At 32.4% G+C, this 16,974-nt stretch overlaps 1 protein-coding gene across 8 annotated transcripts in view; it reads left to right on the top strand.

The window, feature by feature from the left end:
• Nucleotides 1–16,974, top strand: part of LOC143059490 (uncharacterized) — a 136,793-nt gene that overhangs the window by 82,200 nt on the left and 37,619 nt on the right. For 7 of the 8 annotated variants that reach the window (XR_012973487.1, XM_076233002.1, XM_076232998.1 and 4 more), the window contains exons 6-8: nucleotides 10,941–11,011; nucleotides 12,914–13,051; nucleotides 14,210–15,792. Coding sequence is in view for 7 of the 8 variants with exons in the window: in XM_076233002.1 (XP_076089117.1) it covers nucleotides 10,941–11,011; nucleotides 12,914–13,051; nucleotides 14,210–15,792 (1,792 nt within the window). In the remaining variant the exon portion in view is untranslated. The remainder of the gene's footprint in view (nucleotides 1–10,940; nucleotides 11,012–12,913; nucleotides 13,052–14,209; nucleotides 15,793–16,974) is intronic. The other variant, XM_076233003.1, reaches the window with a different exon arrangement.

Raw genomic sequence — 16,974 nt, 5'->3', positions numbered from 1 at the left:
AGATGCAGATGCATGTAATATTATTCCTGGATTTGAAATGCATCAAAATTTGCTAAGGCAGTTATGAAAATTTTAATGCCAAATAATAGATTTGATTCCTGGGTTGCACAATTATGTGATAAGTTGTAGTGTTCTGTATACATGGTATAATCCACAGGATATCCAGTGACAATTTGATAATGTTTTATGAATATGATGAAGGGAAATGGTTTATATATCTTATACTATATGGATAACATTCATTATTAGTTGTTCATGCAATGAATGTTTTATTGTATGACAAAACTTTAGCTTTAAAGAGAACAGCATTCATTATCCAGTACCGTCTAATTAGAAACTTTTTTCAAACTGCAAGATAATATTGCACTAAATGCAGAACAAAATTGCTTGTTAACTTTTGTAAATGCCTTTTCTATAGAATCATACCGATTACTAAAGTAAAACAAAGTTCAGTCTTGGAATTTCTTTGAAATGCAGTTTTAAGGTCTACAAAAGATCTCCAGTGAATTCCTTTTTCGGATTTATGATACAAATGGTTACAGTATTCACAGTGTTCTTTACTTTCATACTGAGGTGAACATGACTTATGATTTTATAATATTTGATATACAAAGATTAAAAGTTACTCTACACTGGCTCTGTTTAAAGGGTCATGACCGATTGTATTACATAAGTAAAGAAAGAAAAACTTTTATATATAATACGAGGTTTTAACAATGAATGTTATACATAAGGTTTTCATTAGGATCGGCAGTAATCTTAGAGGATTAAATGTGTCGGAATACATACACAAGTCCAGGGCTACATTTAAATCGTGAAGTCTGTAGGATCAACTGTTGTGTTTTTATCTTTATTTAGAAAGTGCTGAGTTGTGGGATTTATTATTGTTGATGTAAAAAGTATTCATACATTTTGTGAGAATTTTAATTGATATTTTTTGGACTTAATTAGTAGCATTTTGAATATCTTCTACTGATCAGCAAGTATACCTTACTGAAATTAAGATAAACACAGTTTCACCTGTTCATAAATGATTATTTTTTGTTTAAAATTTTGATTATTTTACAATGTCAATTTTATGTAACATTGTTCACATTGAAAAATTAATAATTTTGGCTAAAAATTAATAAACCGTTTCAATTCCTTTTTCAAAATGAAGAGGACACATATTGATATCTCTATTGGCATCATTAAAATGTTTATTTTCATGTAAAAATCAATTATGAACAATTTGAATATTATGTGTGAGTTATTAACCCTTTGGTTAAGATGATTAGAGCCCTGAAGGGAGCTATTCATTCAAGATGTTTGATGGGTCCATCATGAGAACAGATCTTTAACAAAAAGATGTTAATACACATAAAACATAATGGCCAGGTGATGTCAACACGATACAGGTGGTGATATAAAAGTTGATAGGATAATAATGTTTGTGCACCGAGTAGATTTGTCAAAAACTAGAAAGCAACGGAAAACAGGATAATAATGTTTGTGCATCGATTGTGTCTCCTAGAATTGTCAAAAGAAAAAGGAATAGAGTACAGTGTTTTGATCATGTTGCGTTAATTTGTCAGAAATAAGAAATCCACAGAAAACGGTGTAATAATATGTTTGTGCATCGATTGTGTTGCGTAGAATTGTCATAAGAAAAATGCGCTGAAAACGGTAATGATCTTTGTGCACCGAAACTGTCTCCTATCTTTGTCAAAAGAAAAAAGCCATGGAAAACAGAGGAACATGAAAAGGGAAAAGCAACAACAAGCATGGTAATAATGTTTGGGCACCGATCATCATCACCTGGATTTGTCACAAAGGAAAAGGCACCGATCATCATCACCTGGATTTGTCACAAAGGAAAAGCCACAGAACACAAACTTTTATAGATATTGTGAGTGACTGTAAATTGCTACTGGACATTAAGCAAGCTTACATTCAATCAATCATGAGTTATTACAGAACACCTGTGGACATTATTGTAGGCTGATGAATGAGGACGGTATAGAATAAAAATGAAAATGAAAAGACAAAAGAAATATATATATATATATCGAAATCGTGAGAAAGACAAAAGAAATCATATCTCTTTAGAAATCGTGAGATTGGGAATGATGTCATAACGCTGATGGCAAACTGATGAACGATTGCAAAAAGCAACAATTAAAAGTGGACAGTGAATATGAATGAAAGGAATGGTTGATGGCAAACATGAACAATTTCAGAAAACAACTCATTTCAGGGCCTTTTATAGCTGACTATGTGGTATGGACTTTGCTGATTGTTGAAGGCTGTACGGTGACCTATAGTTGTTAATTTCTGTGCCATTTAGGTTTCTTGTGGAGAGTTGTCTCACTGGCAATCATACCACATCTTCTTTTTTATATTATGATTAAAAGTGGACAGTTTTTGAATATGAAAGTAAGGAAACAGGACAGACAGGTTTATTGACACTGGATGAACAATTTATCAACAATTCTGCACATTGTATGTTTAAATTAACATAGGATTATACCATGTTTTTGTAAAAGATCAATTTATTTTTGGAAAGATATTTTTATGAAAAGTGTCGCAATGCCTGCAGCAGTTTGTCTCATAATTTCATTTTCAAAAAAATAACATGAGAATAATTTCACTTAAAATTGATGTCTTTAAGATGATAACTTGACGTTATTATTGTTTTAGACATCATAAAATGGAATTTAATGTTAATTTTGATTTGAAGTTTTTGAGAAGAATATTGTGTTTGGTTTTCGTTCAGACCTTGTTTATATTGACAGGCAGACAATCATTTATTAATATTGTTATGTCATTTCAATTTAATTGTTTAAATTGATATTTTTATATTAATGGGTTTTATTATTACATAACAACAAAGATGTCTTTCAACCTTATATATATAAATATTAAGAAAAGACGTGGCAACAACCATTACTGTACAGGCCAGAGCAAAACTAGTAGCAGGTTTTGACAGAGAGAAAAAACATAAGTGAATACTAATGGAAATAAAACAATTGTGGACACAGTTTTTATTGTATAGATTTCATTGAGGTCTGCTTCCTGATTTGTGGGTTTTGAGTAAGTGGTATTCTTGCATGATTTGGACTTTTTGAGTAGCTCACTGTGGTTTAGATTTGGACTTTTTGAGTAACTCACTGTGGTTAAGATTTGGACTTTTTGAGTAGCTCACTGTGGTTAAGATTTGGACTTTTTGAGTAGCTCACTGTGGTTAAGATTTGGACTTTTTGAGTAGCTCACTGTGGTTAAGATTTGGACTTTTTGAGTAGCTCACTGTGGTTAAGATTTGGACTTTTTGAGTAGCTCACTGTGGTTAAGATTTGGACTTTTTGAGTAGCTCACTGTGGTTAAGATTTGGACTTTTTGAGTAGCTCACTGTGGTTAAGATTTGGACTTTTTGAGTAGCTCACAGTGGTTAAGATTTGGACTTTTGAGTAACTTGCTGTGGTAAGATTTGGATTTTTTGAGTAACTCACTGTGGTTAAGATTTGGATTTTTTGAGTAACTCACTGTGGTTAAGATTTGGATTTTTTTTAGTAACTCGCTGTGGTTAAGATTTGGACTTTTTGAGTAACTCGCTGTGGTTAAGATTTAGACTTTTTGAGTAACTCGCTGTGGTTAAGATTTGGATTTTTTGAGTAACTCACTGTGGTTAAGATTTGGATTTTTTGAGTAACTCACTGTGGTTAAGATTTGGACTTTTTGAGTAACTCACTGTGGTTAAGATTTGGAATATTTTAGTAACTCGCTGTGGTTAAGATTTGGACTTCTTGAGTAACTTGCTGTGGTTAAGATTTGGATTTTTTGAGTAACTCACTGTGGTTAAGATTTGTACTTTTTGAGTAACTTGCTGTGGTTAAGATTTGGACTTTTTGAGTAACTCGCTGTGGTTAAGATTTGGACTTTTTGAGTAACTCGCTGTGGTTAAGATTTGGACTTTTTGAGTAACTCTTTGTGGTTAAGATTTGGATTTTTTGAGTAACTTGCTGTGGTTAAGATTTGGACTTTTTGAGTAACTTGCTGTGGTTAAGATTTGGACTTTTTGAGTAACTTGCTGTGGTTAAGATTTGGACTTTTGAATTAGCCAATGATTCATGCAAGTTTGGACTTTTTAAGTTAGTCACTGGTATTCATTCAAGATTTGGATTTTTGGTTACAAAATGAAGGATATGGCTAGCTTCTGTTTGAAGTGTATATCCTTATAACACTCAGTCAGTCTGCCAGTCTGCATTGCATTTCTGTAAAGACAGTATTTGTTGTATTACATTGGTGGGTTAATGTTTATTTTTTTTAATTAATTCCATATGTATATGCTATGTGCTCCATGTAAATTAATTATATTGATCATTTATATGTTGTATAGAACTGTTCAACATCTTAGTCTTACTACAAGTAGCAGACGTTGTTAACATTTGTAAACATTCCTTCTTTAGAACATTATTGGTACTGAAAATGTGAATTATAAGTCTTTCACACCAAGCTACTCTGCTATGTAAATATCTAAGGATATAATGTTTGATGATTTTGTATAACTTTGATATTTCTGTGAAAGATTAAGCCAGATTTATTCAGGATTGTTGGCTGACTTCGTATTGGCGTCATTATATCAAGGTTGAGGAGAAATACCAGCTCAGGTCCAGTGATGATCATAATTATACCTGTTGATTGGTAAATATTGAAGTGATACCTGGAATTTATATTATATTGATATATAGATGATTATAGAAACCTATTGTGTTCTGTAATAATTCTTTATGGAGGAGAATTTAGATGAGGAAACCAGTCAAGACCAGGAACCCTGACGTATCATACATGTAACAATCATTATAGGAGATCTAAGAAATACAAAAAAAATTGATTTAAGTATTAGAATTCCACTCTTGGCTACATTTAACCTGAAGGATATATATGTGTACAGTAATATAGTTTGAAGATATGGTTGGATTAAGTCTAGTATTTAATATAAGAAAGAGAATGGAAATTCTAGTAATGAAACTGTAGGATTGTATACAAAGGAAGGAATGAAATATAGCCAGATCTGATATCAGAGTGTTTCCAGATAAAATGATACTGATCACTGATACATGGACACAAGACAACAGATATATTTTACCTCAACAATAGCATATCAGTGTCAATTCTTGCAAGACAAAATTACTGCTGAAAAAAGTGTATTGGAGAAGAATAATACTTGGAAGATATTGTGATCTGAGAGTAAAAGTGATCTGTGGCCAGATTTATACGGAGTTGTCTCCACTTTATAAAGGTATCCTGAGAATAACATATACAGCTAAGGAAAGTCTCCTGAAAATTTACCAGTGGACAGCTAAGGAATATATCATGAGAATGTACATATATATTTACCTAAACAGACAGCTAAGACTAGAAACATTTGAGATCTTTTTCTGTACAGACTGTGAGGGATGGAACTGTCTCTTTCATACGAGTATTTGATTCAGTTTCAAGAACTTATATTTAACACAGACTGGAAGAACGAAAGTCATGTATTATATCTAAGTACGGGGTTGTTTTCTTGTATGGAGTAGGCTTCCTGCAGAGCTTTAAGGGAGAGATATCAATATGAGGTCTAAAGGTCACCTTCTGCAAATTCTTTCTGCTTTTTATCCAAAATAATTTAAATGTTAACCATTGAGTTTTTGTAGTTTTGAAAAGTGATTATAATCTATTATAACTGATAGAATCTGCTAGTCATGTATTTGATCAGCTATTGTTGAAACAGAGAATTCTTTACACCTTAATTCAATGGAAATAGTTAATAATTTCTTTTTTTACCTGATAATTGATTTGGATTTAAATAAAATTAAGATTTGTCCTTTGAACTTTTTAACCTACATAATTTATTAATTTGGAACAACTTGCTCTGAATTTTATTTCTATAAAATATTTTAATTTTGTTGGACCATGAACTTATAGAAAGAACTTAGATTAAAGTTTCAACATTGCCTAAAGTTTTTTGCTTTGCATATTATATATTTGTTAATTGTGTTGAAATAATTGTGGTTTTTTTAGGACAATCGTTTTAAAAGGTTTTGTTATAAGAGTCATGATGTCATCATAACCTAAAGGATTTTCCTGGGTAACTAACTGCATGGGGATTGAAAATGGATCATCTATGAAATAACATTTGTTGCTGGAAAACATGAAATATGTGAAAAATAACTCAAAAAATGTATCTGGTCGAAAATAGGCCAGGAAATGAAAGATGAAGTGATAAATGGAATTATTTGTTTTGCAAGTTGTATATGTTTAAAATTAAGTGATATTTGCAAATTTACAATGACTTTGAAATAAGAAAAAAATACCAAATAGAACTTGAATGACTATTGAGTTGATCTGTGATTTGTATTGTTTTATGTGCTATAAAAACTTCATGGTCCTCAATGAGAAATAAGATGAATGTGTTTCTAATCTTTTACGATTGGTTCAGATGGATTATTGGAGTAGTATTCGAACCAGTTTTCAAAAGTGAGTATTACAAAGTTCATAATAACCACAGAGCTCTCTTAATCAAAGAAAGTTTAAGAATAATTGGGAAATTATAGAGAATTTAACATAATTAAGTTTAAGTATTAGTTCCAGATTAACATGAATTACCTCCCTTTGACCAATACTTTCTGTTTTAAATCTTCTCAAAGTGATATTGACTTGCTTGCATAAATTGATTGGAATTATTCGCAATGATTGAGTAACTGTATATTCAGAAATTGTTGTGTGCATTTAATTTTCTGTTTTTGAAGAACTTGACCATAATTCCAGATTAGTTAATGGTACTTCAGGAAAATATGCATTAAGATATCTGAATGTGAGTTCTTATTATTGTAACACTCACCCAGTCACAACTGACTTGTATTTGTAAACACCTTACAATAGTTTGAATTTACAGAAAATTAATTTATGTAGAAGATTTAATTGATTACCTCCCTTTTCATAAAAAAAAAAAAAACATTGTTTGTTGATAAAAAACCATTTTGATAAGTAACGTTTACATATCAACAAAAGTGTGGAATTGACTGTCTCTTTCTGTACTAACTTGACATATTTGAATTGTTCTGATATGAAGGAGTTGTCTAACATAAGTAGCAGATTGATGGAATTATCTCCCTTTCATCAATACATTTTATATTAGAATTTGACAGGTTTGAATTGTTTTGAAATGAAGGTATGGATTACCTCCCTTTGATCAATACATCTTGATTTTACAATCAGTTATTTACATTGGCTGGTTGGTTTTTATGGTAGAAATTGACAGGTTAGATAAATGGAAAAATAAAAATGAGCTGAATCAGATGTTTAATAGATGATTTTCCCATTCACTCACAGATTTTATGGATTACCTCCCTTTGATCAATACATTTTGTTTTAATCATCAATTTATTTACATATCAACTGAAGAATGGCTGGTTATGTTTTTTAGTAGAAATTGACAGGTTAGATTAATGGAAAATAGAAATGAGCTCATATTTAATTGAAGATTTTCCTTCACTCACAGACTTGACAAGCTATTAGTGTGTGTCATTCAAATGTTTATCAATAGATCAATAGATATGTGTAATGACAAATATCAATTTAATATTGGTTATACTGCAGTAGTCAACACACCAATTAGTTAGGTTATGTGTTTACTCAAATGGATTTGTGAAAAACAGCCTGTTTAAGAACGTAATAATTGTTTGTGGTAATATTCGGGGGATTAAGTGGTTATTATTAGAAAAAAGCCTCTAAATCAGGATTACTATACCTGGCACGGCATACAAAGGAAAACTAAAACACAAATATTGAATGTTTTCGTCGGATAATTATGTAATTCTTGCAAGGTATTGATTGGGGAGACAGGATCTGAACGTTACGTAAGTTTAAGTTTGTACGCTTGACGGAACAATTAAGTGAACAACACAATCTTATTTGACAATTACTAAACCTATAAAGTATATATCAACTTTACGGCTGAAAACATTCTCAATTTAACATGCTTGAATGAAACTGAAGGTGAAAGTTTTCAGTGACTTCCTGAATTTGAAGTGACAGAAGGAGAAAGTATTTCAAACCTTGGATGATAATATCAAGTTTACAGTAAGATCTTAATTGTAGGAAAATATTGTCAATTTATCTAGACAAAGAAACAAAATTGTCAACAATTGTCATTTGAAATTTATCATTATCTTAATTTTGTAAAACAAATTTTATTAATAATGGAAGGTGCAGGTGCAAGAACTTCTCGCTGCAGTGAAAACTTATTGGTGGGCTTCGGCTGTTTTCTGCTATTGGTTGGAATGTTGTCTTTACGTGACACATTTCTCATTTTATTTAGTTGCTTTCTTCTATGGTCTATGGTCAATGCTGTATTAATTGTCTCATTGGCAGTTATTTATTACTCCCCATCATCTTATTTATATATTGCTTACATCCATGTATTTGGGACTCTAGCAAATAGTTTAGGTTTAACTATAAAATGGGAATATTTGAAAGACGCTAAATTTTTTAAACCTTCTCAGTTGATCTTATGTGAAAGAGGTCGCCTATAGCAGGGTTCTCACTAAGGCGAGTCAACTAATCCTGGAAATCTGTCTGTACTCACCATTTTCAAAAGCTGTTTGATGAAGAACAGCAATAAAAGCGCTGTTGCTTTGCTTTTTGTGTGTTTCTTCTGTAAAGTTCTGATTTTGTGTAATGGATGGATACTACATATAATAGATACATGTAATAGTGGTGGCCTCTGGTAAGACGACAGTAAGTTAACTTCCCTTTGATGGTATTGTAAGTTATAGTATCTAGTAACTCTTAGGGTAATACATACAGAGACAGGCCTATTGAGGGTAGAAAAATGCATTGTCGTTTGTTTATGTAATATATACGTGTTTCTCGTTTCTCGTTTTGTTTATATAGATTAGACCGTTGGTTTTCCCGTTTGAATGGTTTTACACTAGTAATTTTGGGGCCCTTTATAGCTTGTTGTTCGGTGTGAGCCAAGGCTCCGTGTTGAAGGCCGTACTTTAACCTATAATGGTTTACTTTTTAAATTGTTATTTGTATGGAGAGTTGTCTCATTGGCACTCACACCACATCTTCCTATATCTATGATAGCACAGTGGTAAATTCTTGAATAATGTTCCCCGTGTACAAAATAATAGATGGCTCGTAATTTTTGAGATTTTGACAAATTATTAAGTATAAACTGTTTGTATTAAAGAAGTGCAGTCTTTTTGCACTTCTTTCAAAGTCTTTCATATATCTTGAACTTGAACTGGATGACGTTATTACCAAAACAAATATTGTATGTTCTTTGAATTTCGATGATATCAGAACCTTGAAAAGAAATTTTGAAATGATCAGCTGTTTCCTGGTTTAGAATGTTTGTTTACATGATCTGCTCTGCAGATGTTGGTTGCTGTGTTGTTTACATATGGGTACCAGGCAATGGTTAACCAGGAACCAATATAGACATTTGTATTGGATGCAGAAACAATTTATAGACAATTAGCCGACTCATTTTGTTTTAAGTTTGTTTAATTCTGTTCTGATGAGATGTCAGTAGTTTTAATAAGCTTGGTTAAGTATCTGTTAAAACACTAATTGTTTATAACATAGAAGTCTGCATGTAGTGCACCATATAACTTTTATAATGTTGATGGTTCTCTGTACCTTAAGAAGATGAATCTTGAGTTTGGATATTTCTAGAGATTTAAAGGGAAGGATAGAACTGAAATATGATAATGATAATGAAGGTCTGGTGGCATAATGCTGTCACAAAATCTACCATCACCTGATAAATAAGCTTTTTGAGCATTACCTCCCTTTTCCTGCCTATTATATTTTCCTTGTTTTCAAAATTCCAATAGGGAACATACTTTTTATAATTGTATAATAAACCAATTTTTTCAAGACGTTTCGGCCATTGGCCTTCTTCAGTTCTTTATTTTCCCTCTCAACTACATGGCTGGCATTTCTTTTTCAATCATTGAAAAGATGTATTATATTTTCTTTAAATGAATCTTAAATCAGTACCATTGTTGTTGCAAAGTTATATGTTTACTCAATTTGTGAACATCAAACCATCAATTGATGACCACAAATCTTCAAATACAATGCTTTAGTAACAGTTATCTCCTAATTGATGTTGCAGTAAGTTACTTGTTATCATTTTGAATGTACTGACATTTGTGTGATTGGTAAGTCATGACTTAATCTACTGACATTTGGTGTGATTGGTAAGTCATGACTTAATCTACTGACATTTGGTGTGATTGGTTTAGTCATGACTTATCAGAACATTTTGTGTGATTGGTAAGTCATGACTTAATCTACTGACATTTTGTGTGATTGTTTAGTCATGACTTATTAGAACATTTGGTGTGATTGGTAAGTCATGACTTAATCTACTGACATTTTGTGTGATTGTTTAGTCATGACTTATTAGAACATTTGGTGTGATTGGTAAGTCATGACTTAATCTACTGACATTTTGTGTGATTGTTTAGTCATGACTTATTAGAACATTTTGTGTGATTGGTAAGTCATGACTTAATCTACTGACATTTTGTGTGATTGTTTAGTCATGACTTATTAGAACATTTTGTGTGATTGGTAAGTCATGACTTAATCTACTGACATTTTGTGTGATTGTTTAGTCATGACTTATTAGAACATTTTGTGTGATTGGTAAGTCATGACTTAATCTACTGACATTTTGTGTGATTGTTTAGTCATGACTTATTAGAACATTTTGTGTGATTGGTAAGTCATGACTTATTAGAACATTTTGTGTGATTGGTAAGTCATGACTTATTAGAACATTTTGTGTGATTGGTAAGTCATGACTTGTAAAAACATTTTGTTACTTTAGTGTGTTACTTCACAAACAGATTAGTGTCTTCTGTATAGTTATGTTTTTATCTAATTTTGTTTTTCAGGTTTATCAGGGGGAGATAAACCATCATCTTTATCATCAGAATCATCGGATCTTGTTTCATCAAAATCACAAGTAAGTTTTAAAGATGAGATACAAAATTAAAAAAAAAAAAAAAAATCAAAAAAGGAAGAAAAAATGAAGCTCAATTAAATGATTAACATCAATACTAATTTTGTGATCATTATCAAAAATAGAAGATATTATAGAGCACAGTTTCTGATGTCACTAAGTTACAACTTTTAGGATCATGTTATTGTTCTTGTCCAAACAATGACAGTTCAATATTTAGAGCTCTAATCATTGTCTTCCAAATAAACTTCATGATGCATTTCTGTGATGAAGCTTTTATAATGATAAGTTTGCGTTGAATATAAACAAGTTATTATTATTATGAATTTTTGCTGAAAAAGCATGTGAACAAAAACTGCTGTAATTCGTTAAATTAATGCTTCCGACATTCTTACAGGACGATGTAGACTTTGAGGTATAAAAAGCATGGAGTTGAAAAAACTGTTCAAATATTTAATTGTGAACCAATTAGAAGCATGTTGTTCAAAAGTTTGAATATAACCAATGAAAAGCATGAAATAAAAGTTTTTGAATTGTTCACCAACTATTAAAATCCCTTTTTACAACAATTGTTTATTATATATTTGCATGCAATTGTTCATTTAAAAAATAGGGAGCAATAAAACCCAAAGATATCAAGAAAAAACATACATGTAGTAAGTGAAAAGAAGGAAAAGACAAAACATTAACATTCCACAAAATACTACACATAAAACTATAGATTGAGCAAGGCAGCCCCATAACTATGGGAATGAAATCAAATGCACAGGGAGAGTTACACTGAAAAATCACAATGCTGTTGTCATTGCCCTTAACCATTATAATAAAAAGCAAGAAACAATCAAAGATGGCCAGTGAGAATCCTTAATATTAAAAGGGGAGGTAATCAAGTGAGAGTAAACAGTCAATGATACTTAACCTTGAATAGAGGCCAAGATTATCCACTGTTATAATCATAAATTAATTCTCACCCTTCAAAAATCCTATTTATTGTTAGGTTGAGACACCATTGATGAGTACAATAAATAATTTGTGTTTATTGAGAACATACTCCCACACATGACATTGAAAATTAGATTTTATGTTTTATGACTGTATTTATTTATAATATATGTAAATTTACAATTTGGCAACACACCCAGGTTAATTTAAACAGGTATACGAAAGGTATACAATTGGGTTGATATAAATCATTATATATACTTAGTATCAAAGGTTTAAATAGCTGTCAGCAAATATCAAGATTTTTTGGGGTGATATTCTTTTTATATTCAATGTTATTTTTGTAATTCTTGATGAAACAATTACGTTAGTCTGAACTCAAACATCACAATATAGTCTCAGATCTGAAAAGAAAAAAATCATGAATGAAAAATATGTCTTCCAAACTATAAAATGTATCGTGAAATTTGTGCTGATTTTTTTGTTGCAATTTGTGAATGAAGTGTATATCATTTGAATTTAAAATGTTGGGATTTCTGGTAATACTGCATTCAAACAATGCTATCATATTTATAACTGCAAAATCAGATCCCATCACAATTTTTCCTAATAATCTTAACATAAAGAAAATATGAATTTTCAACATTGTGGATACATTAGTTGTGGTGAGTACCAATTTTAGGTAAATCAAGTAATAATTGTTTTTTCTTTGATACTTAACTTGTGGTTTTGACCATTCAAGCATGCAAGCAATCAGAAATAGGGACCTAGTTAATTTTTTAAAATTTGGTTCACCTTTAAAGATGAATTCACCGAAAATTGGTACCCCACAAACTATAATGATTCCACAGTAATACAAGAAAGACTTTTAGTACTTTGTTACTAATTTTGTTGAAAATGATGATAACCATATAATGTTTGTTTTGATGACCTTTGATGACCTTATATTTACCTTTCCCTCAGGTAACAAATTCTACAAGTCACCTGCATCCTCACCCCTCCTCACAGCATGGTACTAATCATACTGATAATACCCAGCATGCATCAGGAAAATCTATTTTAGATCATTTACTGCCATCTAAGTTTTCATTTCCATCTAAGGTAAGTTTGTACCAGTTATCTGTAAAAAAAAATTGAAGAATGTGTCTAAAAGACAACAATCCAACCAAAGAGCAGAATTGAGCTGAAGGTCACTTTCGTGAATATAGACCAAGAGACCCTAGAACATTAAGTTATGTAATTGTATCCCGTGCTTTTGCGCACAATATTGTAATTTAACATAACACTATTGTTACGTATCTATTTTCTTACGATCAGAAAGCATCTCAACTAGCAAGACAATATTTTCTTCCAAAAGTATTACAAAGTCAATAACCCTCAAGATGTTGGTGCCGTGACCAGGATTACAAAGGGTGTTCAATACAGCAAGAAAATCCTGCCACCAGAGGCATGCTTCAGCTGGTTCTTAAACAGAATTGTGTACTAGTGCAGTGATAATTGGACATCATTAACTAAACTCTGAAATATATAAATGAACTATAATTACCAACATACAAGATTAACAACTCCTGACTTTGGACAGGCACAAAAATGTGGCAGGGTTAAACATGTCTTGTGAGACCTACCCCCCTTTGCCTAGCCTGAACAGCAATACATATACCTATACTATCAGAACTTATATAAAATTGAGAATGGAAATGGGGAATGTGTCAAAGCATTAACAACCCGGCCATAGAGCAGACAACAGCCGAAGGCCACCAATAGGTCTTCAATGTAGGGAGAAACTCTGCACCTGGAGGCCTCCCTCAGCTGGCCCCTAAACCAATATGTATACTAGTTCAGTAATAATGGACGTCATACTAAACTCTGAATTATACACAAAAAACTAAAATTAAAAATCATAGTATCTCTACTTTGCTCTCAACCTGAAAATTCATGCAGTCCCAGACAAGAGGTTAAAATAGCCATCATAAAGCAATCAAATTTTATAAGTAAAACTTCACCTTATATACTGTAGTATGAATCTAATGATAATGTACATTAGGGAAAGAACACTGGTCAATTCTAATTGTTGGCAAGAAATAAGATTAGAAAAAATGGAATTAATCTCTATTAAGACTTTATCTTTCTTGGATTATTTGTTTTAATCATAAAAAAAAAATGATACATGCAAATGAAATAATTCAATATTCCTAAATATATATATATATTATTGTCGGGGACAAAAATTATAATTAAAACTTTTCCAAATATTTTCAGGTTTCCTCAGCAATTTCGAAATTCTCACATGAAAATGAGGCAGAAAGAAAAACTGAGGACTCAGCCAAAGCACCTCCAAAAATCACTCGTAAAAACAATTTCTCATCTCTCTTACAACGATTCTCTAGTCCAGAACCTGATGATCTGTCGTCACGGAAACCGTCTGGCCTGCGACGTCAAGATGCACTAGGTAGCGGAAGTAGTGACGAATCACGTAGGAGTACACCGGAGAGGACACAGAGTTTACGTGTAAAACGTACGCCCCCTCCAGATGATATAGAAACTATCAAAGGAGTTCAACGATCGGGAAGCTTTAAATCTAATTTTATGCGAAGACAAAATAGTCCAGAAACAGTTGAACGTAGAATTTTACCCAACATTCCTGATAAAATCGACACTGAGCATGTGCAATCAGAGGTTATAACTGAGCATGTGCAATCGGAGGATATAACTGAAGAAGACGAAATGAAATCAAGCAGAACTTATCTCTGTCAAGCCAGCGATAAACCAACAGAAGAATTGGCAGAAATATTAAAACAACGAAAAAAACATGTGAAAACTCAACAGAAAGACGGAGAGAAAGATGAAAGGGAGAGAATTACTAGTAAGAAAATAGAAAAAGCTGAAAACCTGGCTCCGGCAGCTGATGTTGAAGAAGTTATAGAGAACAAAGAAGTGTTGTCAATCTTAAAAGTAAGGAGACAAGAAACTGATTCTCGCACTGTAAATGGTGTTGAAAAGACAGTGCAATCTGTATCAGAAGAGCATTTAATTGTTCAGCCATCGGAAACTAGTGCTGAAGTCTTATCTGTATCTCAGGAATCTGAAGTTAAGATTGTCCCACGTCTCCCAAGGAAATCGTCTCGGGATCTTACAAAATCCCAAGTGGCCTCATCCAACATGGCGCCCTCAAATGAAACTCAAGCTCATAAAAATAGCCTTAGTGATTTGAAACCTGAATTGTCAGACATTGATACAAGTCTAGCTGTTCTAGCCGAGGTGTCACAGGATATAGGTGGCACTAAACCTTCAATCAGGCGTCTATCTTCCGATGAATTAGGAAACATGAAGAGTGCTTTATCTAAAGTCAACATAGAATCTCCTCAACAAGTGACTTCATTCATTAAGGATGTACGGAGAACTTCACACGGAAAAATTGATTCTGATTCGGTAAAAAATTCTGAAAAAGAAGTAAGTGTGGAAAAGAAGTTTGAGCAAAAATTAGAAACAAAAAGTAGTGTTACACATCAAAAAGTGGAAGAACTTAGTAAGTCTCCTGAAAGGAAAGGTCATATATCTCCAAGTTTGTTGGAAAAAGTGAGAGCTACTGAAGCTAAGTTAGCAAGTTTAGGTACAACAAGTTTAAAACGTTCAGAATCATATGGTTCTAAAGTTGATAGATTTAAACCAAGAGGAATACTTAAACGTGCTGAATCTATGAAAAAAGCTGGTGTGGTTGTCGATCCTGAACTAGCTACCATATTACAGAGGAGACGATCACGTCATGAGGATGATTCACCAGAAATAGAAAAGGGATCTAAAATTACTCTCTCTGCTAAAGATGATATCCAAGAAAGTTTAAGGTAGGTGTAGTCAGTTATTTCAGAATGTTTTTCTGCTCTGTTCTGTTAGCTAGATTGTAATTCCAAGTCTAACATATGCAACAGACCACAACGACCAAAGAAAACAATTGGCATTTAACAGCTGTGGGTGGGGAATATTAGGAGTTTGACCTTTTTTAACTCTGCATGTCAGATAATATACTATAGATAAGTACACATCTCTGTTATGAATCAAAGCTTTTCTTTTGAATGAGAACAAATGGTTGGAACTCCCCATCCTCTAAATATTTAGGGTTGGGACCCCCACCCTTATTGTCCTGGAGCGAAGCCCTTCTTTTTAAGAAATGGCTGAATCCGCCACTGGTCTGGAGTCCCTTCATTTAAAACATTTCCAACTTCTTAACCTTATTCTAAACTTAAACATGATAAACTTCCCTTGATTCACTACCTTAACAAGATACACTTCCCTTGATTCACTCCCTAAACAAGATACACTTCCCTTGATTCACTACCTTAACAAGATACACTTCTCTTGATTCACTACCTTAACAAGATACACTTCCCTTGATTCACTACCTTAACAAGATACACTTCCCTTGATTCACTACCTTAACAAGATACACTTCCCTTGATTCACTACCTTAACAAGATACACTTCCCTTGATTCACTCCCTAAACAAGATACACTTCCCTTGATTCACTCCCTAAACAAGATACACTTCCCTTGATTCACTACCTTAACAAGATACACTTCCCTTGATTCACTCCCTAAACAAGATAAACTTCCCTTGATTCACTACCTTAACAAGATACACTTCTCTTGATTCACTCCCTAAACAAGATACACTTTCCTTGATTCACTACCTTAACATGATACACTTCCCTTGATTCACTCCCTAAACAAGATACACTTCCCTTGATTCACTACCTTAACAAGATACACTTCCCTTGATTCACTACCTTAACACTGAAACTCTGAAACACTGGTAAAAAGCATGCCATTTTTTTTAGATGAAACTGATATAGGTAAAAGCAAACTTTAAATGCTGAACCAGTTTTATCTCTGATTGAAGCTCCTGTCTTTGACTCTTTAATGTCTGACTGTATTTTCTCCCTTCTTTCATCATCGTGTGTGACATTGATACAGTCAGACTGAGATTCTGTCAGACGAATCAATCATCTTAATTCATTAACTAGAGTAGT

This window comes from Mytilus galloprovincialis, chromosome 14, assembly GCF_965363235.1.
Source record: "Mytilus galloprovincialis chromosome 14, xbMytGall1.hap1.1, whole genome shotgun sequence".
Taxonomy (NCBI): Eukaryota; Metazoa; Mollusca; class Bivalvia; order Mytilida; family Mytilidae; genus Mytilus; species Mytilus galloprovincialis.
This window is presented reverse-complemented; position numbering and strand designations above follow the sequence as displayed.